The sequence below is a fragment of the Artemia sp. Qi Xiang Cuo genome, chromosome 1, assembly GCF_049724085.1.
Source record: "Artemia sp. Qi Xiang Cuo chromosome 1, ASM4972408v1, whole genome shotgun sequence".
Classification (NCBI taxonomy): domain Eukaryota; kingdom Metazoa; phylum Arthropoda; class Branchiopoda; order Anostraca; family Artemiidae; genus Artemia; species Artemia sp. Qi Xiang Cuo.
This window is the reverse complement of record NC_142794.1, coordinates 27,981,190-28,005,275: the sequence shown is the minus strand read 5'-3', so window position 1 is coordinate 28,005,275 and position 24,086 is coordinate 27,981,190. Positions and strand designations below refer to the sequence as shown.

The following is a 24,086-nucleotide window of genomic DNA, read 5'->3' as shown; positions in this document are numbered from 1 at the left end:
TGCAATGTATATTTGTTGTACATTTTGTTTTATTTATAAAAAAAATTCGCCGGAAAAATTGTATTTTAAACATACGAGGTGCGCAAACAACAACCCCAAGATGCACATTTCTTTATTTCATCGCAACAACGAATTTATAGAAGTTTAAAGGGACTGAAAGTGTAAATTGGGTTTAATACTTAACCAGATCCACGCTGCTTTTGGTAACAAATTTAGTAAATAATAAAACTTACATCAAAGACATGTACAAATATAAAACAAGTGGTTAGGATGCTGGGTATAAAAATTGTTTGATAAATCTCTACATAGGCTACCACAAAAAGTTTTGCCTTGAGTTTCACCTAGCTCTGGCCACTCTTACTCGCAGGATCTCTTTAGATTGCCGCGAGAAAATAAGTTGTGATAGAATCTCTGAAGTACCAAGGCCAGTGAAAATAAATCTCATAGTTTGATTTGGCTATGTCAAAACTTACCCAACCATATTATATCTTTAAATGTCTAGAAAACCGACAATTCAATTTTTAATTGGAAAAAACCTCTTTGTGCAAATACACATTTTTTTGGGTAGTAGCGGGTACCAAATCAAAAGAAGAAACATTGTGAAAATCTAGCAAAAAAAGGTAAACTTATATGACACTAGACAGCTTAAGAAGGTCTAGCTTTCTTTTAAAGCTGTAGTTCTTTATTATAATCAACCGATTGTTAATCTTCAAGCTTTTAATGACGATAAACTTCAAAGAATTTAACTTATTTGTTGGCTTCATTAGTGCGCCTCATTTAACTTATTTGTGCGCCTCAATGTAGCAACACTGACAAATAAATTGTACTGTCTTAAAAACTTTACAATTTTAAAGCTACTGAAAGAAAATGTTAAAAAATAACGGTTTTTAAATATGTATAGATGAAAGATATTTTTGAGGGGGAGGGTGGAATTATAAAATATTTTTAATTTGATGTCCTATATTACTTTAAAGACAAATCACAAAGATCTAATTCCGTTGTTGATAGTTACTTATAGTTAATTTTTAATTTTAATTTAATTTTAATATAGTTAATTTTTGTATGTATTTAAAAATTGAGTTCAGAAGAGTTTTCTCTAAAAATTCTGTGATTATGTTTTCTCCTAATCAAAAATTTCAATCCCGTCACATCCCATGAGCAAAGGTATTGCGCATATACATTACATTCGCAATTAAAGTGTTTTGGTTTTGGACAGCTCATGAATCTTTGACATTTTGGTTGATTTAATTTTTAAGAAAAATGCATATTCTAGTCAAATAAAATGTGAGTGCAATATATTATTCGGTGCAATGTTAACGTCATTTCTCCTAGTTTTATTTTAAAGTTGGGTAAAGTGTTATGTTTATCGTTAAGAGACTTTGATATTACTTTAAATTGTAATTGTGATGCGAGAAAATTTGTTTTTATATGAGTACTATTATCAAGTTGTTATCACTTTTGTTTTCAATTTTTTTTTATTAATTTGGTGAAATTTACCGTTTATGTTGGTTTGAACTATTTTCGCGTATATCCGAAGAAACTTTTAGATGTAAATAAATAATTTGGTTTTTTAACTCTTTGTTTTGTAAAAGTTTAGATTGTTTTGCTAACATCTGGGAAAGTTTGGGTGGTATTAATAATACTTATTATGGAAAAAAGACGCAGATCTTTTGTTGTATAGTTAAAATAGTATCAGAAAAAACCTTTATAAGAAAATATAACCTGTACTTGTGACGTGAAAGTTTTTTTTTATAAAAAATTTTCTTCTAAATGGCGAGCAACAATAAAGGTCAGTACTTTTATTGATTAGATAAAAAAAACAAGTTATTTTTAACTCAAAGTAAGGAGCGACATTAAAACTTAAAACGAACAGAAATAATTCCTTATATGGAAGGGACTATCCCCTCCTCAACGCCTTGCTCTTTACGCTAAAGTTTAACTATTTATCACACCTCTATTTGTTAAAATATTAAAAAACTTTAGTGTAAAGAGCAAGGTTTTGAGGAGGGGACGGCCCTTTCCCTATACGGAATGATTTCTGTTCGTTTTAAGTTTTAATGTTGCTCCTTACTTTGAGCTAATAAAACTTTGTTTTTTATTTAATTTCTGAACGTTTTTGAATCAATGCACCTTTGATTTTGGCTCTCCGTATAAGAATAATTAAAATGAAATTTGCATATTAATTTTACTTTTTTTTGGCTAAATGGCTTTCTCGATATTTTGATCTGACGTAACTTACAAAATAACTTACGTAAAGAAATTCTATTATCGTGTATTTTTATGACATAAATGAGGGGTTCTCCCCCTAGTCAATGCCTTGCTCTCTACGCTTAAGTTCGAATTTTGTTCAATTTTTGTAAGAATGACCTCTGAATCACAGAGACCGTTTAATTAGAATTGGTAGCTTTTTTGAAAGTACTGAAAAACTTTAGCGTAAAGAGCAAGGTATTGACTAGGGGAAAAACCCCTCATATACGCAATAGTTTTTGTTCGTTTTCAGTTTTAATGTTGCTCCTTACTTTCAGTTAAAAAAACTTGCTTTTTTATTTAATTTCTGATCGTTTTTTTTTAAATAATGCAGGGAAATCTGACGGCCCCCGTCATAGAAATGTCCCTTCCCCCATGAAAATATCCTCCATGGAAAGATACTCCCACGTAACCTCCTCCTTCAACCCCCCTCCTCACCAGAAGATATCCCTCCTGAAAACATCTACATACTTCCAAGTAACAAATGCTATATGTAAACAATGGGCAAATTTCATAACTTGGAGCCCTTCCCCCGGGGACTGTGGGAATTAAGTCATCCTCAAAGACATATTTATTAGGTTTCGACCATGCTGAACAAAATGGCTATCTCAAAATTTTGATTGGGCGACTTTGGGAAAAAAGAGCGTGGGAGGGGGCCTAGTTGCCCTCCAATTTTTTGATCAGTTAAAATGGGCACTAGAACTTTTAATTTCCATTCGAAAGAGCCCTTTCGTGACATTTTTTGACCACTGGATTGATACGATCACTCCTGAAAAAAAACAACAAAAAAACAAAAAAAAAACATCACGCATTAGTGATCTTTTTTCTGATAAAAAAAATACAGAATTCCACATTTTTGCAGGTAGGATCTTGAAACCTCTACAGTAGGGTTCTCTGATGCGCTGAATATGATGGTTTGATTTTCATTATGATTCTATCACTTCTAGGGGGAGAGTCCGCCTTTTTTCGAAAATAAGGCAAATTGTTTTAGGCTCGTAACTTTTAATGGGTATGACTAAACTTAATGAAACTCAAATATTTGAAATGAGAATAAAAATCCGATTCTTTCGATGTATCTACTGGTATCAAAGTTCCGTTTTTTAGAGTTTTGGTTACTATTGAGCCAGGTCACTCCTTACTTACAGTTCGTTACCACGAACTGCTTGATATTGATATGTTGCAGTTTTATGACAAAATCTAAATACCAGGGGTTTTGATCAAACTGCGTTGTATGATTAGATCCGATGACTGGAATTTTATATTTTCCTTAAATAATTTACTGATTTGATCAGCCTCTGAAGTGTTTTGTAGAAAAATAAAACAAACACTGCTCGTAAAACAGTGCCATTGGGCAAACGCTGCGTCGTTTGTTTATCAAGGTTTATCAGAGAAGAAAAAGATTATAACACATGAAATTAACTAATTAGCTTTCCTGGTCAAAAATTTCTTGTGTCAAGAGAGACCTTATAATGTCTTCAAAGTTACACTAAAGCAGTCTTGAGGGCATGGATAGCAGTATATTAGTTGCTGCCAATCAAAGGGATGTATATTTAAATACAAATTTTGAAATAAGTATAGAAAATAGTGTAAAATACAAGCAACCAAAATACGATATATCTGGTATGACAAGAATTTTGAGCAAAATCAAACGCTAATTTTATTTCTGGACTATCGTTATTTATCATTCATTTATTCATTATCGTCTGTCATTTATCAAGACAGTTTAGTTCAAAAACTACCAGTGGATTTAACTAAGCGGGAGAAACCTTATTTATTCAAGATATAGAAAGTGTCAATTTCTGGGGAAAAATCAGATGCTTCTCTTTAATATTTTTATTCGAGTTTCGTTAAAACGACTTTTAAACATATTACACAGTAGAAAGTCTTCTTATAGGTGGAAACTTTCCTTTTTTATATATATTGCGACTGCTAAATGCTATGGTTTACTGTTTACAGTTAAAACGCTGGTTATATGGTGGTCAGTTCTGCATGACCACAGCCTTAAACCAACGACCATTCTTTACAACATGTAACAGTTAGTAACATATAACACAGTTTCAGAAGATCGATTGTAACTTCCATTGCTGTTTTCGACATAAATAAAGGCAAAACACTGAATCAAAGAATATGGGTAAGTTATAAGAATGGAAACTGCGTGCTAGGGCTGAAAAAAAAAGAAGAGAACTAGCATCATACATCATGTGGGGTTTCTTGGCATTTTTCAGTAAAATAGAAAATCAAAATTAGTGTAGTTAGTATAATTTGCCAAACTAGTGTATTCATAGAAACCTGATTTCAGTTTTCATGAAAACTGCAACTACTAAGCTTGAAAAATGCGAAGAAACACGAAACAATACATGGCGCTGGTGATAGCGCTGGTACCACTTTTTTGCTCTTACAAATTGCCTATACTCTTTGTATTGATTTTTTTTCTTTCCTCAGCCTAAATTTCGATTGAAATAGCTTGTATTGTGTTCAGCTTTTAACATTACAATAGCTTGTAACGTTGAGTGGTAACTGCCGCTAAGGTCGACAAAAAAGCACTTCTGCGATCTAGTGTTTGGTGTTTATTGGCATTTCTTCAATGGACTTCCAAATCACAGTGAAGTGTGTAGAAAAGATTTCCTGCTATTGGGCTCGCAAAGCTACACGAGTTCAAAATACATTTTTGCCTTCTTTTCAATATTTTGCAGCAAATTTATAAGATATTTACTTAAAACAATATGGGTCTTTCTCAAAGTGTTTCAGTCTACAAGAGTATTTGTTTTCTTTTCATCAGAGAGGAGGCTGGGAAATACCAGTTTTCTCCCTAATAAAATTTTCTTTCTAAAAGTCAGACTGATAGCCATTGACACTTTACCCAAAGTAAATGTAAATGTTTAAAAGTAAATTTTTAAAAATAAATGTTTTTACTTTTATAACTTTAATAAATAAAATAATATTAACATTTTGATTACTAAATATTAGTATATGTATATTAAACTGACAATGCATATTCATTTGTATTTTTGTCTGTAAAGTATAAATTGTGTTCTGGCATTGGAAGTGCATAGGGGTTTTGAGCCCAACTTATGTTAATTTTTGCTCCTTTTGAGTTTTACTCGGTTATTTATTGTAATTTCTGTTCGTTTCGGGTTTTATTTATTTATCGATTCTGATTTGTGGTAGTTTCACGCTTGGTAGATTATTTGATTTTAATTTTGCTCATTTTTGGTTTAATGGAGTTCTTTACTTTTCTTTGAAAAAACTGATTTTTTGGAAACAGTTTTCTTAATGAATTTCTGTTCGTTTTATATTGACATAGTCTTTTCAGGGAAAAAGAAAATCATACTTTAAATCTTTTCGTTTTTTTAAGAATTTATAGTTTGGCCTGCTAAATGTATGCTGGAAAACAATTTTCAGCAAAATTTAACAACATAGAACCTTATAAAAATCTGGACACAAATAGTAGTGTTTAATTTAGTTTCATGCCTCCTCTAGTTGACCTGAAATGGAAAACTTGATAACATTTGCCAAAAAATTTATTTACTTTCTTTGATAGCTTGGATACACTTACGCTATTTTGATTTGGTCAAACTTTAAGAGCAGAAGAAGCCCTGAGAGTTTGAACATAATACCCTCAGTCGTTCTTGGGATACTGCTGAGATGCCTTATTGGGAATTAGCATAAACACAGTGCATTTTGATTTAATCTTAAGGCAACATTTACTTTTTAAACATAAAGGCAAATGGGAGAGTGGGGGTTGGAGGGGGATTAGTTTCCCTCCAATCACTTTCGACTATTAAAAAGGGCATCAGCCCTTTCTATTTTCAATCGAATGAGCCCTTTTCGAAATTCCTACGACAACTCCTTCGATACGAAGTGCCCTGGTCTAAACAACAACAAAAAAAATGATACATTGTATCCAGATCGATCTTTACCATAAAAATGTCAAGCCTTCCATTCACTTTCGACTATTAAAAAAGGCACTAGGCTTTTCGATTTCCAAACTAAGGATCCCTTTTTGAGTTTCTATGACAACGCTTTCTAAAAACACCTTATATGCCCCAGGGCATAAATTACAACCCTTACCCTAAGGGCTGTGAGGGTGGTTGACATCCTCTAAGACCTAATTTCCAGAACTTTCAACTACGTTAAACAAAATGGCTATCTAAAAATTTTGATTGGATGTGTTTCGGGAATTGGTGGGCGTGGAGGGGGTTTTAGTTGCCTTCCAATTACTTTCGACTATTAAAAAGGGCACAAGCCACTCCAATTTTCGATTAAATGAGCCCTTTTCGAAGTTTCTACGACAACTTCTTCGACATGAAGTGCCCTGGTCTAAAGGAAAAAATAATAAATAATACATTGTGCCAACATCGTTCATATATACCTCCAGGGCATAACTACAAAACCCTTGCCCTAAGGGTTGTGGGGGAGTAACCTCCTCAAAAAACATATTTTCTCTCTGGAAATCAGTTACTCTGAACAAAGTATCCTCCTCAAAGACAAATTTTCTATCTGGAAATCAACTACTCTGAACAAAATGGCTATCTTAAGATTTGATTGGATGTGTTTCGGGAAATGGTGGGCGTGAAATGGGTCTTAATTGCCTTCCAATCCCTTTCGACTATTCAAGAGGGCAGTAGTTATTCCAATTTCCAATCGAATGAGCCCTTTTTTAAGTTTCTACGACAACTCCTTCGATACGAATTGCCCTGGTATGGAAAAAAAAAAAAAAATAAATAAATAATACATTGTGCCAACATTGTTCTTTACTTAGACAGCTCGATAGCGCTGCCTATGACAACATCCTGAAGTGCCTAATGCTCTTTTACTTACCTCTTTTCATCCAAAAAATTAGAAAAAATAATGAAAAAAATTTTAAAGTGGATGCTGGAATTTTTGTTTCAAAACAAAGTTCTCCTTCTCCTTTGTATGACCTAGTATTCATGGCGAGCTCATGACGACCGTATTTATTTTTAAGAAATAGATTAGCCAGGCTGTTAGTTGAAGCCCGGAGGTCGATATCGAGAACCAAAAAAGAGAAAAAAAAAAAACGGCGGCGTAATAGTGACGCCACCACCGATAGAATCAGCGGCGGTGTCATCGCGCTGATGCAAGCTCGGCGGCGCGGCGCCGTTTTTTTTAGGCGGCGCACCGCCGACTTTTCGGCGTGGCTTCGGGGTCTAATTTCATCTATAAATGATTAAACAGATAAAAAGTCCACTTTTTGAGCTGTCTGGAAATGAAAATGACTAACCATGCGGCCACATGGTCAAAAACACCCATATAGGTGTGGCAGCCGGAGAGTACCCGTAAGCATTGACTTGTACATATGACCCAAGGGGCTTGTCATACCATTTATTCTATGACTTATGTTCTAATTCTGCTGTTGGAAGCTAGCAGAAATTTTTCGCTATCACACTATTGAGCAATGGGTTCGTTTCTGTTTGAATCAAATACACACCACAAAAGTTTCTCTGTTATTCTTTTTAATTTTGTTTTCAGATAAAAGTCTTTGCCATTGACAGTCAAATGGATTTTCATTACAGTTTTGGTCGCATTTATTTCTCCTTCGGCCGGCATGACCAGGGGCTTAACAGAAGTAAAAAATCTAATCGAAACAGAGGCATGTGCTTTCTGGTAGGGTCTGGGACAAGGCTAGTATAATTTTTGCTGACAAGACATGTATATGCAGATTGTCTCCTAAAGTATAGCAATGAAAGACAGAACCGTAATATGCAGAAGGTACTTAAGGTAATGAAAGGCACAGTAATATTATCAGACTTGACAATTTTACAAAACAAATTTAAAATTCGACAGTGTATAAAATAAAACCACTAGAAGATTCTTTCGCAAACTGAGTTTTTAATTAAGATCAAGTTTCACTTTTAAAACTATGTACAAAAGCTTACAAAAGCAATTAAACTACCAATCATACTACTACTACTACTAAGACTACTACTAACGACTAACCGCAGCACCAAGCCGCCCGAGGCCAACACAGCTACACACGCTCCTCCTCCATCCCAATATATTTACAGCCTCCGTCTTTACACCCTCCCGGGAAGTTCCATTTCCTTAATGATACGTAACTAAAACGAAAAAGCAGGAAACTCAGTCAGTTTGGCTTCCTCGATTGAATCCGAGTGTCGAAAAACGAGAAAAAGTAGGTTTAGGAGGCTCCACTAGAGCCATTGTTCAAACTATTTGCTTCTAAAACTACCAACGTGAAATATAGAATTGTAAGATCACACCTTATTTTTCTCAGTACTTATCCTTAGCTCTTTCCTTTTTTTCTATTTTTTTATCTTTTACTTTTTATTTTACCTCTGTATTTAAACTTTTTTTTCAGTTAGTAAAATATGCACTGAATGTCACAAAAGCTTTTTGAAAATAAATATAGACGACATTTCAGAATACCCAGCCTAGGTAAATTTGGTGTAGGAAAAGAAAACAGCAATGGATACAGACTTTTGCAATTTTGTAGGTATAACAATCTAGTTATAACCAATACAGTGTTTGGTCATAAAATGGCTCATACGTTAACATTGTATTCATGTGACGGTAATACAGCAAACATTATTGATTATGCTATAGTAAACCGAAGACTGGCAGGATCAATACAAGACACTAGAGTACATAGGAGTGCTGTTATTGATGTTAAAAGTAAAGATCCTGATCTAGTAGCGTCAAGGGTTAATTTAAAGCTCAAATTTTGGAAGGGTAACTACCTCCCAGGAAGTTATGATGTTGGTAGACTCCAGGATGAGGATTTGAGAGAAACTTTCCAGGAACATTAGAATACTAAACTTCAGAGTTTAAAATTTGATCATGTTGAAGATGGTTGGAATAATTTTAGAAAAATAATTTGTGAAGTTGCTGAAGGTGTATTAAGGAAGAAAGCTAGAACTGCTGCTAAGAATATTAGTGAAAAAGCTTTATGTTTAATAGAAAGGAGAAAGGAATTATACAAGAATTGTCTGAGTGATAGATCGTATGAAAATAAAAGAAACGTAAAGAAAGTGAAGAAAGCATTAAAATATGAACTAGGGAGATGTGAAGTGGAGGCCATGGATAAAATTGCCGAGGATCTGGAAGATGCAGCTAGACGGCATAATAGTAAAATATTGTACTGGCACGTTAACTAATTGAGAGGGAGTAGTCAATCCGGACTTGGCCCAGTTAAAGATAGGAATGGGGTCGCAATTAGCGATAAGGAACAAATTAAAGAGAGATGGGCCGAACAGTTTGAGAATTTGCTTAACCGAGATAGAGTTTCAGGGAAAAATATAGAGGAAAATGAAAAAGTTTGTGATACCTTGGATGTGAAGGAAAATTTGTTTTGTGAGGAGGAATTAGCAACAGTACTAGAAAGATTTAAAAATAATAAGGCTCCAGGTGCTGATAGGGTGGTAAACGAGTTTTTTAAATTTGGTGGCTCTGAGGTTAGAAATAAGTTACTGAAGATTATGAATATGATTTTTGAAAAAGGGGAAGTACCTAACGATTTTAGGAAAACCTTAATTAAGCCACTTTATAAGAAAGGTGATAAAAGTGAGTGTGGTAATTATCGAGGCATTAGTCAGGTCTCTGTAGGTAGTAAATTACTTAGTAATATAATACTTTTTAGACTGAGAGATGCAGTAGACAAAGTTTTAAGAGAAGAGCAGTGTGGTTTTAGAAAAGGTAGAGGACGTGTCGACCAAATTTTCACTCTTTGGCTAATAATTGAGAAGTGCCTGAGTTTTCAAACACCTTTGGTCCTCAGTTTTTTTTATTATGAGCAAGCGTTCAATTATGTTGATAGAATAGCTTTAGTAAAGGTTTTATCCTTGTATGGTTTACCAGACAAATACATTAAAGTGATTAGTGCTATGTACGAGAATAACACTCCTGTGGTTAAGGTAGGAAATGAGGTTCGCAGCTGCTTTTCTATTAAAGTTTGTATAAAAGTATTAGAGTTAAGCAGGGTTGTGTTCTATCCCCCTTTGTATTGATTATTTTGATGGACTTTGTTTTAAGGAGCACAGGAAAGGCAATGGGAGACCACGGAATCAAATGGGGAGGAAAAAGTCTCCTGGACTTGGATTATGCTGATGATATAAGCATCCTAGATGAAAATGTGAGCAAAATGAATGAAGTTTTAGAGGTTTTGCGAGTTCAGGGTGCTAGTATTGGTTTGAAAATTAATGTTAGGAAGACTGAGTCACTAAGGCTGGGAATAAGTGAAGGTGAAAAGGTGACATTGGATAATGAAAAGATTGATCAGGTGGGCAGCTTCACCTACCTTGGTAGTATTATTAGTAAAGATGGTGGGAGCAGTGAAGATGTTAAATATAGAATAGCCAAGGCTCAGGGTGTTTTTTTACAGTTAAAATAAGTCTGGTAGAATATGAAGATAAGTCTGCAAACCAAGATTAGAATATTAGAAGCTACAGTGATGACAGTGGTCAAATATGGCTCTGAAGCATGGACGCTCCGAAAAGCGGATGAAGAGGTCAATATCTACGAAATCATATTATCAAACAGTTCGTGGTAACGAACTGTAAGTAAGGAGCGACCCGGCTCAATGGTAACCGAAACTCTAAAAAACAGAATTTGGTACCAATAGATACATCAAAAGAATCAGATTTTAATTTTGATTTTAAATATATAAGTTTCATCAAGCTTAATATTACCCATCAAAAGTTACGCGCCTGAGAAAATTTGGCTGATTTTCGAAAAAAGGGGGAAAGACCCCCTAAAAGTTATAGAACCTTAATGAAATTCACACCATCATATTCAGCGTAGCAGAGAACCCTACTGTAGAAGTTTCAAGCTCCTATCTACAAAAATGTGGAATTTTGCATTTTTTGCCAGAAGAAAGATCACGGGTGCGTGTTTGTTTGTTTTTTGTTTTTTTTTCTTTTCCCCAGGGGTAATCGTATTGACCCAATCGTCCTAGAATATCGTAAGAGAGCCTTTTGGAATGGAAATTAAAAGTTCTAGTGTCGTTTATAAGTGACCAAAAAAATGGAGGGCAACTAGGCCCCCTCCCACGATCAATTTTTTCTCAAAGTTACCCAATTAAAATTTTGAGTTAGCGATTTTGTTCAGCATAGACCAAAATCTAATAAATATGTGTTTTACGATGAGTTAATCCCCCACAGTTCCCAGGGGAAGGGCTGCAAGTTATGAACTTTGCCCATTGCTTACATAGCGTATTGGTTATTGGGAAGTATATAGACAGTTGCCGCAATTATTTTTTTCTAGGGGCGGGGGGCTGGAGGCAGGCGTGAATTGCGAAAAGCTTTCTAAGGAGTATTTATCGGTAGTGTACGTTATCTTTCTAGGAAGGGGGTGCTGGATTTTCAAGCATTATTTAAAAAACGATCAGAAATTAAATTTTAAAAAAACATTTTTTTCAACTGAAAGTTAGAAGCAACATTAGAACTTAAAATGAACATAAATTATTACGTATATGAGGGGGTTCTCCCCCAAGTCAATACCTCGAACTTTACGCTACAGTTTTTTTTAGTGCTTTCAAAAGAGCTATCTATTCTAATTAAAAGGCCTGTGTGATTCAGGGGTTTGTGAATTAAATTTTTTTTTAATTTTTAACGTAAAAAGGGTGGTATTGAATAAGGGGAGAACCCCATCATATACGTAATAAAATATACGTAATAAAAAAAAACAATAAAAAAAAAGCGATACGGCTAAATAGTAATCGAAACTTTTAAAAATGGAACTTTGATGTCAATAAAAGTATCAAAAGAATGGGCTTATAATGTTGATTCTAAATATATGAATTTTATTAAGTTTAGTATTACTCATCAAGGATATGAGCCTGAGAAAATTTACCTGATTTTTTAAAGAGGGGGGAAACATCCCCTAAAAGTGATAAAATTTTAATGAAAATCACACCGTCAGATTCAGCGTATCAGAAAACCCTATAACATAGGTTTCAAGCTCATATCTGCAAAAATATGCAACTGTGTTTTTTTTTCCAGAAGAAAAATATACGAATATAGAAGTTCGTTACGTAAGTTAATTTGTAAATTACGTCAGAACCAAATTTAGAGACAGCCATTTAGCAAAAGAAAAGTAAAATTTTTATGAAAATTTTGTTTTCTTATTCAATGCCGGCGAGCCAAAATAAAAGCTGCATTAACTAAAAAACGATCAGAAATTAAATAAAAAAAACAAGTTTTTTGAACTGAAAGTAAGGAGCGACATTAAAACTTAAAACTAAAAGAAATTATTCCGTATATGAAAGGGGCTGTCCCCTCCTCAACGCCTCGCTCTTTAGGCTAAAGTTTGACTCTGTCTCACAACTTTATTTTCTAAAACAATAAAAAACCTTAGCTTAAAGAGCGAGGCGTTGAGGAGGGGACAGTCCCTTTCATATTCGGAATAATTTCTGGTAGTTTTAAGTTTTCATGTCGCTCCTTACTTTCAGTTTAAAAAACTTGTTTTTTTTATTTAATCGAGTTAGGAATAAAGTGAATACACCATTCGAGGCTTTTTTTATGCTGATTACGGATATAATTAGCATTTCTATCGGAAATGAATTTCAGCCCGCCCCCCATATATAGGCTATACCTAACCCAACCTGACCTAACCTAACCTAACCCCTGAATTGGCCTATATAGGAGGGGGGCTGAAACTCATTTCTGATAGAAATGCTTATTATATTCGTAATCAGCATAAAAAAAGGTAAATATCTACGAAATCATATTATTGAGTTAGGACAAAAGTGAATACACCATTCGATGCCTTTTTTTATGCTAATTACGAATATAATAAGCATTTCTATCGGAAATGAGTTTCAGCCCCCCCCCCTATATATGCCAATTCAGGGTTAGGTTAGGTTGGGTTGGGTTAGGTTAGGTATAGCCTATATAGGGGGGGGGGGGGCTGAAATTCATTTACGATAGAAATGCTTATTATATTCATAATCAACATAAAAAAAGACATGAAATGGTGTATTCACTTTACTCCTAACTCAATACTATGATTTGGTAGATATTTACCAATGAAGATTTGCTAGATGTTTTCCAGAGAAATTGCTTAAGGATTGTTCTGGGTACCCGGCTGACTGACCGTATTTCAAACAATAGGCTATGCGAAAAATGTGGTTAAATACCGCTCTCGAGGGCTATAATGAAAGAAAGGTTGAGGTGGCTAGGGCACGTTGTGCGGATGAAGGATGACAGATTGCCGTCTGTCCCGTCTGGGGTGGGAGGACGTCATAAAGAAATATTTAAAGGAAATGGAAACTTCGTGGGCGGGTGTAAAAAGCGAGGCTTTGAATAGATTGGGGTGGAGGAGGAGCGTACGTAGCTGTGTTGGCCTCAGGCGGCTTGGTGCTGCGGTGAGTTGTTAGTAGTAGTTGTAGTAGTTTTCAAATATTTGTTTTTGCAAAAAATTTAATTCCTTACTTTCTTTCGGTCATATCTAAAGACTGCAAACGTAGCCTCTAAAGATTGAAGACCCCAGAAGGCTTGCCAAAAAAAAAAATCTTAGTAGACTGGTTGGGTGGACTTCAATCAAACCAGTCCAAGAGTTATGAATTTGGGGTTGGGTACTCGATCTAATCTCTAAGATGGCTCCTAATGGCCTATAAGTTTATGTAATTTTATTTTTGTTGTTTTTCCTAGAAATGGAAGTTTGTATGTGCCTGAACCAAATTCTTATATTTTAAAGAGTCCACAATAGAAATAATACCTTAAAAATATAAAACATAAGAAAAAGCCCGTAACGATGGATATCGGGAGAGGCATAAAACTGCTAGAATATGGGCACCCAGTAACGGTGAGTAGGGGTTGGATTGCATATACCAACCCCCTTCTAAGCTCAAGACTTTTCTATGCTATTTGATTCAGCACTTTCAGTTTTCATTGACCCCTGAAGGCCTTAGAGATTTTTATTAGTATTTTTAGCAACATCGTTACATTAAATTTCAATAACCTATAAATGACCAGCTAGCAAAAAGCCACAGCCTGACAAGACTATCTTGAGTTCCTTCCTGAGAGAATTACCGGTCTAAAATTTTAATTATTTTCCCCGGTCATTTTTATTGGTCCTCTATCTTCCAACGGGTCAGCACTTGCTGCTCCTTCCTGTCTTTAAAAAATAGTGTGTGCAGTACTCCATAAATATTAATCCCAACTATAAACTGTTGTCTTTATACGGTTTTACGCCTACCTGTTATCAGCTACCCACAACCCTAGTCCTGTGAAAATAATTTTATAATTTTTCTTGCTTAGACTTAGATACTCTGACGTTAGAGACGTATAGGGCAGCAACAGTGGACCTTTACGTTTGACGAAGCCAAAGGAGTCTTTCAGGATTTTAAAAAGAAATGGTGCATAGAATTAACGCCATTTCTTTTGATTGAATTTGAACTAATAGGTAACGCTATAATACTGTTAAATGCAAGTTAATAAGACCTACTTTATAACAAAGCTGCCCATACAGATAAGGAACTTGAACTTCTGATGCATTCTTGTTCTCCTACACCCCCCAAAAGCAAGAAACACTTAAAATCACAAGCATTGACGTTGTTTTCTAAACTAAACACATTCTTTTTTGCGTTCAGAATTTTCCCACATGCATGGTTATCTTCTTTTTCTTTTGTTGTGGAACACTTTGCCAAGCTTTGTCTCCGAATTCCAAGTCTAGATGATAGAACGTTTGGCAGCGAAGAAACTCTTTGAACTCCATCTGTTGATCTTGGTTGCAAAACACTAGATGATACACTTGAAAAAATTAGTGGCACTTGTAAAAAGGACGCTGGGGAATGAAGTGCTTCCAAAACTGAAGGTAAATACATATTAGGAACTTCGTGAATTGAGGAACTAGCACGATCACTTGGAGTCATTAAAGGACTGACTACCTTCTCCCAAGTTAACGTATCTGAAACAAAAAGAATAACATCACAAGTACTAAAACTCTCTTTAGAGAGAAAAAAAACAGCTTGATGTAGAAAATCTTTTAAGCCAAAAACAAAATGATTTCTTAAAAATGATTTCATATGCATTATTCTGGGTCAAGAATTAAAGCCATTCTCTTAATGAAACTGTAAATTAGTAAAATAACAGCTCATTTAATTTGCTAAGAATTCTCAGGGAAAAAGTATAAGGGTGGATAAACAAATACTAATAAAACAAAGTAAGAGAATACAAAAGGAGAAATCAAGAATCTTATTAGAATGAGTAAAATTAAACTCGTTGTAAATGGTTATAGGGAAAAGGTTTGTCAGCTATTGAAAACAGATTTAAGCTAAAAACAGGAAGAGAGAAAAAAAAATGATTACAGTGTTAGGGTGAAATCAATTTTTAGTGAGTATAGAGTAAATGAATATGTAGGCAGGCGTTTTGAGATACGACTAGACAGAGCTAGGAAAATACCCAGGACCCGAGAAGAAACTGGACAAAAAAAAGACTTTAGCGTAAAGAGTGGGGATTGAGGAGGGGGCAAAACCCCTGATATTCAGAAAAGTCAAAATTCTTTAAGAATGACTGATTAGCAATAAGAATATTGCAGCATGAAGATTCTTTTAAGATTTCTGTTCTCTTTAAGCTTTAATGTTGCCCCCTTATTTTCATTTGAAAAGATTTGTTTTTTTTATTTAATTCCTATTCTTTTTTCAACGATGTCCAAAGCAATAATAAAGGCATTGACCAACAATATACCCAGGAATCAAGAGGAATTAGATATCAGTTTCTCCATACCCCTTCCGTAAAACTCATCCTATATTTATCATAAGGCTCAGTGAGAACTAAAATAATTGGGTATTCAAATGCACTCTCTGAGACAACTGGCAACCTCATCCACCCACAAGTATAGCCCACCGACTCTCCAATATAGTAGCTGATGCGTACTTCTACATCATTGTGCATATTTCTATGAAATGTGAAGCAAATCCGTTCGGTTAAATGAAGATTTAACATAAATGTCAGAAGCTTTTTTGTGCAATAGGAAGGGAGGCGTTACCATACAACATCCTGATTCAGGGTTAGTCTACACAAAAGGTGATGAGAGATTAATTTCTAATCTCTCCCTCCCCCCATAGACATATAACCCTTTTTATATTTATCTAAAGGCTCGTGAAGGTTTTAGACAATTTTGGCATTGAAATGCACCCATTTAGACATCATGTCCCCTCCTCACCTTCACAATGGCCCACCACCCTCTTTTATGATGGCTGATGTGGTATTATGCATCAAGGAACATAATTTCCTAGAAGATCGAGCAGATCAACTTAGTTTAATCAAGTATTAAGATAAATGTCCATATTAACCATTTATTTTAAATGAATGTTACTTTTCAGGAATGAATGCACCAGCATGCAGCATTGCTTCCTCTACAGCTTACTAGGCTCAATATATAGTTTTGTAATATTTTTAAACCGAACGGCTATCTCAGATTTTTTAATCTATAGGAAATTGGTCCTCTTTGAGGCAAAATTGTAGCTTGGTACCTAAAGATGGCAGAAAATGTCCCTTTCCCATGCCACGATGTTTTTGGTTACCGAAAAAGAGCCTTAGAATTTTAATTTTTGTTTCAATGAGCCCTCTACCGACATTCTAGTATCAAAGATTCGCTGCAATTACTCCTATGGAAAAGAAACTCTAAAACACCCACATGATCCTTGTTGTTTTTTTTTTTTTGGGGGGGGGGGGGAGCAAAATTGGAAATATATGTAGATAGAAGATCGAAACCTCCACAAAACTGTTCTCTGATATGCTGAATCTAATGGAGTGATATTTAGTAAGATCACTTGGCTTTTTAAGGATGTTCGCCTTTTTTCCCCAAAAATTTGATAAATTTCGTCAGGCTCGTCAGGCTTGCTTTTGTTCCATGGGTAACATGAAACCCAGTGAACTATATATACTCGCCGTCAAACAATTCGTGATAACGAACTGAAAGTAAGAAGCGACTTGGACCAATAATAATCGAAACTTTTAAAAACAGAATTTTGATATAAATAGATAAAAAGAATTAGATTTTTATGCCGATTTCAAATATATCAATATCCTAAAAACCTTAACCATTTAAATTTCCCCCATTTAAAGCTACGATCCTGAAAAAATTTGTCTGTTTTTCAAAAAAAGGGAAAATCTGAAGGGGGGAACGAACTGTAAGTAATGAGCGACCCGGCTCAATGGTAACCGAAACTGTGGAAAACGAAATTTTGATACCAATAGATACATCAAAAGAATCATATTTTAATGTTGATTTCAAATATATAAGTTTCATCAAGTTTAGTCCTAACTATCAAAAGTTACGCGCCTGAGAAAAATATGCTGATTTTCGAAAAAAAGGGGGAAAGACTCCCTAAAAGTTATAGCACCTTAATGAAAATCCCATCATCATATTCAGCGTATCAGAGAACCCTATTGCAGAGGTTTCAAGCTCCTATCTACAAAAATGTGGAATTTTGCATTTCTTGCCAGAAGAAAGATCAAGGATGCGTGTTTATTTATTTTTTTGTTGATTTTTTTTTCCCAAGGTTGATCGTATCGACCCAGTGGTCCTAGAATCTCGTGAGAGGGCTCATTCAAACGGAAATTATAAGCTCTAGTGCCCTTTTTAAGTGACCAGAAAATGGAGGGCAACTAGGCCTCCTCCCACGCTCATTTTTTCCCCAAAGTCACCCGATCAAAATTTTGAGATATCCATTTTATTCAGCATGGTGTAAAATATGATAACTTTGTCTTTTAGGATGGTTTAATCCCCCGAAGTCCCCGGGGGGAGGGCTGAAAGTTATGAACTTTACCAAATGTTAACATATAGTATTGGTTATTGGGAAGTATACAGACGTTTTCAGGTTTTTTTTTCTGGTAGTGGGGGGGGGGGGGTGGGGAGTGGGTCAGGGATTATGTGGGAGGATCTTTCCATGAAGGAAGTTTTCATGGGGGAAGGGACATTCCTATGAAGGGGGCGCCGGATTTTCCAGCATTATTTAAAAAAAGATCAGAAATTATATATAAAAAAAACAAGTTTTTTAACTGAAAGTAAGGAGCAACATCAAAACTTAAAACGACAGAAAACATTGCGTATATTATTGGGTTCACCCCCTAGTCAATACCTCGCTCTTTAAGCCAAAGATTATTTATTACTTTCATAAGAGCTATTTATTCTAATTAACGGCATTTGTGATTAAGAGGTCATTTTTAAAGAATTGGAACAAAATTTGAACTTTAGCTTAAAGAGCAAGGTATTGACTAGGGGTGAGCCCTCTAATATATATATATTAAAAATATATTAACATAGAAGTTCGTTACGTAAGTTAATTCGTAAGTTACGTATATTAATTACTAATAAAAACGTTCGTAAATAAAATTAAACAGGTTTCGAGAAACCATTTAACCAAATAAAAGTAAAATTAATATTCAAATTTTGTTTTAATTATTCATGTACGGTGAGCCAAAATCAAAACCTGCATTATCTCAAAAACGTTCAAAAATTGAATAAAAAAAAACAAGTTTATTTTAACTGAAAGTAAGGAACGACATTAAAACTTAAAATGAACAGAAATTATTCCGTGCATGAAAGGAGCTGTCTCCTCCTCAACGCCTCGCTCTTTACGCTAAAGTTTGACTTTCTCACAATTCTATTTGTTTAAACAATGAAAATCTTTAGCGTAAAGAGCGAGGCGTTGAGGAGGGGACAGCCCCTTTCATGTACGGAATAATCAGCTTTAAAAGGCCAAGGAATCTTAATGAAAATTGCACCGTCAGATAAAGTGCATAAGACAACTCTACTGTAGAGGTTTCAAGCTCCCATTTGCAAAAATGTGGAATTTTGTATAATTTGTCAGAGGAAAGATCACTGATGCGTGTTTCTTTGCTTTTTGTTTGTTTGTCTTTTTTCTAGGGGTGATTGTATCAAACCAATATTCCTTGAATATTAGGGGAGGGGTCATTCGAACGAAAATTTAAAGTTTTAGTGTCACATTTAATTGACCAAAATGATTGGGAGGCAACTAGCCCCCCTCTTCTTATCCCCTTTTTTCCCCCAAATTTATCCGGTCAAAATTTTGAGATAGTCATTTTGTTCAGCATAGTTGAAAAGTAAAAAAAACCTTGCCTCTGAAGATGACATTACTCCCCTAGAACTCCTTGGGAATCGGGTGTAAGTTATGAAAGTTGCCCAATATTTACATATAGTAGTTGTTATTGGGATGTATAGGATCATTTTTCGGGGAAGAGGAATTTTCTTCAGTAAGGGTCGGGGGATCCTTACGGGGAAAGTTTTCCATGGTGAGGGAAGCTTCCAGGGATAAACTTTCCAGAGCAAAATCTTACTCGGGGGAATTCACCACAGTTCATATATAAAATTCTTTTATTTGTCTTACTTTTTCTCTGGTCACTCAATTTTAAAATTATTCAAAAAAATTACCACAAATTAAATAAAAGAAGAAGATTTTTTTCAAATCATAGTAAGGAGCAACACCAAAACAGAAAACAAACAGAATTTACTTCGTATATAAGAGGGATGCTCCCTCCTCTATATCTCACTCTTTACGCTAGAGTTCGACTTTCTGTCCCAATTCTTTTAAAACGACTCCTGAAAACCAAGGGTTGCATGTTTATTTAGAATAAGAAGCTTTTTTAAAGTACAAAGAAACTCTAGTGTGAAGAGCGAGTTATTGAGGATCGGACAGCCCCCAACATAAACGGAAGAATTTATGTTAGTTTTTAGTTTTCAATTCAATTTTCAATTTATAACTGGGATTTATTTTACTATATACATAAAAACAAACAAACAAAATACCCCCAGAAGCAAGCTTGTGCGGGGGTAATCCCTTCTAGACGCATAAAAAAATCATAATAACAAAATAAGATCCAAAATAATAACTCTTTTCAGTTAAAATGAATACAAATACAAGTTCAAGTTCTGCCCTCCAACTCAAAAACTAATACTAACATACTATACGTAGCCACTTGACAATAATCACGTACCCCCCCCCTTTTTAGCCAATTCATTAAAAATAATAAATTACTAAACAATACGATCTCAATAAACTACGGAACAGCAGCAGGTCATCCACACATTTAAGTTCCACTGGTAAACTATTCCAAGCACTCGGACCGGCATGACGGATAGAAAAAAATGATCTTGTCGCTTGCGGAATCGGTCTTCGAAATTCTTCCAAATTTCTAGTTCCATGCTCATGAACATCACCCCCACTCACAAACATTCCCTTAAAACAAACAGGAACACTACCATAAAGATACTTAAACATGAACTGTGTTTTATAAAATTTAAAAAGACCCGATACCGGTAGAATCTTCAGCGTCATAAACTCATTACGAACAGATGATCCTCTATTATCCTTACCAATCAAAAGCCTTATTGCCGAATTTTGTAGTACACGCAGGGGCAGAAGATGCGTTCCAAAGGTAGACGACCATACTGAAGAACAATATAATAGATATGGATGTACAATTGAAAAATACAATAATCTTAATATACTAGTTGGGAGAAAATTTTTCAGTTTACGCATAATTCCAACATTACGTGCAAGTTTCATAGACACACAATCAATATGATCTACAAAACTTAAAGTTTCATCAATAATAATCCCCAAATATCTAACACTCCTCTTTCGTGGAATCATTGATGTACCATTACTTAAATTATTCACCCATGGGTAATAACTTGGAGATCTGCTATATATCAATAAACTAGACTTATTACAATTAAGTTTTAACCTATTACTTCTCATCCACCTTTCTATATTCTTAAAACCTTCTCGTAATTGCGACATCAATTCATTCTCAGTCCTACCACATACGGTTAATTTCGTGTCGTCAGCAAACATAACTAGGGCTTTACTAGGTTTAAGTGCCTCTAGAGGAGGTTTAATAATAGTATACAACCCATCAACTGCACTTGACAAATCATTAATATAAATAGAAAACAAAAGTGGGCCTAGGGGTGATCCCTGGGGAACTCCACAATTTATAAATATACTGTCAGAACGTGCATCATTAACCTCCACAAACATTGACCTTGAATTTAAGAATGATTCTAACAACTTCAAAGCATTTCCCCTAATACCACAATTTTCTAACTTCATTAACAAAATATCATAAGATACAGTGTCGAACGCTTTCGCAATATCCAGAAAAATTGATGCAACTTTAAGGTTATTGTCTAATGCATCATTAACATACGTAGTCAAAAACAACATTGCATGCTCACTAGAATAACCTTTTCTGAAACCAAATTGATTTTGATAAAAAAACAAATTCTTTTCAAGATACTTTTCTAGCCTTATATATACTAGCTTCTCGAAAATTCTAGCAATAACTGGTAGCAGCGAAATGGGACGGTAATTACTTATATCATTTTTATCACCCCCCTTAAATATTGTAACAATCTTCGCTCGTTTCAAACACTTTGGAAACACACCACTTTTAAAACAACCATTTATTAGTGAAACCAGTTGTTTAATAACACATTGTAGAACAAACTTTAGCACTCTTATAGATATTAGATCAACACCTGAAGCTTTATTTTTCATACCCATTATTACATCTGTTATTTCACTTTCCGTCACTTTAGTCATTAAAATAGAAGTATCACAACTGGGAGGAAGATATTGATCAAAAGTACCATCACTCCTATCACAATAAATAGATCCGGCAACATTATTACCTACACTAGAAAAATAATCACACATCTGATTGGAAAGTTGAACTGGAGTTTGATCTGACTGAAGATTTGGCAACGTAACTCTTCTCTTGCCAATAAGAGGCCTGAGGAGACTCCACGTCTTTGCCGGGTTACCCTCACTCTTTTTAAATTCTTTAGCTAAATACTCAATTCTAGCCTTCCTCAATAATTTATTTAAAGCAACATTATACTGACGATAAATTTGCTGGTTTAGTACGCTTGCCTCAATTATACTCTTTTTATATAATTCATGGCGCCTTTTCATAGATCTAAGAAGACTACTGGTAATCCACGGTTTTCTTGCAGAATCATATTTACTCTTGTTTTTTTTTTACGCATCCGGCAATTTTCTCTTAGACTACTACACAATTGATCATACCACTTACAAAATTTAAGATCCGGATCAATTATTGCATTCAAAAACTCCCAATCCATACACTCTAATTCATTCTTAAATCGTACAAGAGAATCCGCGTCCACAGTCGGTACAATTGGGCTACAAAAACTCCCAGCTGTATAATTATGGTCCACTTCAGCAGAAAGAAACACTCCACAGTGGTCTGAAACATCATTTACCAGCACTCCTGGTTTCCAAAAATTCACGTTCGTGAATATATTATCAATTAAACTAGCTGACGTGTTACAAATCCTTGTACAAATATTTATACCTTGGAACAATCCGAAACTAGACATTAAATTTAACAAACTAGTAGTTGCACGATTACTAAGTACCATCATATCTATGTTAAAATCACCCGCTATGAAACTTGGGCAACCTGATACATTCAACATTTCCAATTGCTGCTCCAATAACTCTAAAAACTCTATCTCTGAAGCAGAAGGCGGCTTATACAAAATAAGAACCAAAAACTTGGATCCATTTCTACTTATTTCCAACACCATTGACTCAAAAATCATTTCACGATAAATGCAAATATCCTGTCTAGTCTTAACTGCAAAACCTGATTTAATATAAACTGCTAATCCTCCATGCTGTCGAGTCTCCCTATTCCTATTAATAAATTCATAACCATTAATATCTAACAAAGATGAGTTATCGTTCCGAAGCCATGTCTCAGTCAACGCCAACACATCAAAATTCGGATCCGAACACAAATCTGAAATATAATGTAGAGAACTATTTAACCCCCGGCAGTTTAGATGCAATATATGTAGAGTTTGTGGCCCCCGCCGCGTCACATAATCCTTAAGATCACTTGCAAATACATACTTAGAATTTTCCAAACAATCCTGATTATTCCCATCTCCATCAAACTCTACATTTAATATCTCATTCATTCGATCCTCAAACTTTACGTGACTATTCTCAAGCAGCGCCAGTCTCTCTTTATTTAATACCATTATCAAAATTCAACGCACAATGTAGGGCAGAACTTGTACACAGCAACAAAAATCCCAAATATTCAATCATATAACGGAACGAAATTAATATAAAAAACACAAAAGAACCAGAGAAAAAACTAAAAAAACGAAAAGATACAACGAAAACATGCTTATTGTCAAAACACATACTTTTTAATACTCTGGTATGTTAACTTCAGGGAACCTGATTATTAACTTCATCATAAAATAATATTCACTTATTATATTTCACTAGCAAACAGACTAAGGGAAATTTCATCTAATATCATTTCAGAACGCCACTCCACTACCTCTAGCGCCTCTCCGACCAGCTTGGATACGCCCACTGCTAGTCGCCATTTCACCATCTTGGGGATTAATAAGCTCCTGTACAAATTCACCAGCATTGTACTTTGTAACTGAGCCATCTGGACGCCTTATGAACAAGCAGGGGGGCACGGACTTAGAGACCCAACTATCTATGCCGCGTTCACGTAGCTTCATGCGAGTCAAGATCAGCTTTTTTCGTGCTTCTCGAACACATTGCGGAGCATCATCTGATATATAAATATTCTGAAAACCACAAATAGACTTTCCTTGCAGTTTCCTCGCGTTCTTCAGCAGTAGTAATTTAGAGCTTTTCGAAAACAAGTCAACTTTCAAGAATTTCTTATCTGGTTTAAAGTCCAAAATCTTAAATGACGGAACATCCTCTAAACCCAGACCCTGCACAACAATCTCCTTGAAAATTGTAGCACCTTCAATTTCATCCTTTGCTTTAATATTCCAAATCAAAATATTGTTTTCTGAAGGCTTGCTTT

At 34.8% G+C, this 24,086-nt stretch overlaps 1 protein-coding gene across 8 annotated transcripts in view; it reads right to left on the bottom strand.

Moving 5' to 3' along the window:
• LOC148956170 (uncharacterized) overlaps window positions 1-24,086 on the bottom strand; it is a 263,724-nt gene that overhangs the window by 15,714 nt on the left and 223,924 nt on the right. For 6 of the 8 annotated variants that reach the window (XM_089096741.1, XM_089096538.1, XM_089096984.1 and 3 more), the window contains one exon: window positions 13,921-15,129. In XM_089096741.1, coding sequence (XP_088952867.1) covers window positions 14,669-15,129 — 461 coding nt within the window. In that variant the 3' untranslated portion in view covers window positions 13,921-14,668. Of the gene's footprint in view, window positions 1-13,920; window positions 15,130-24,086 lie in introns of those variants that run through there. The other 2 variants (XM_089096650.1, XM_089096576.1) reach the window with 1 other exon arrangement.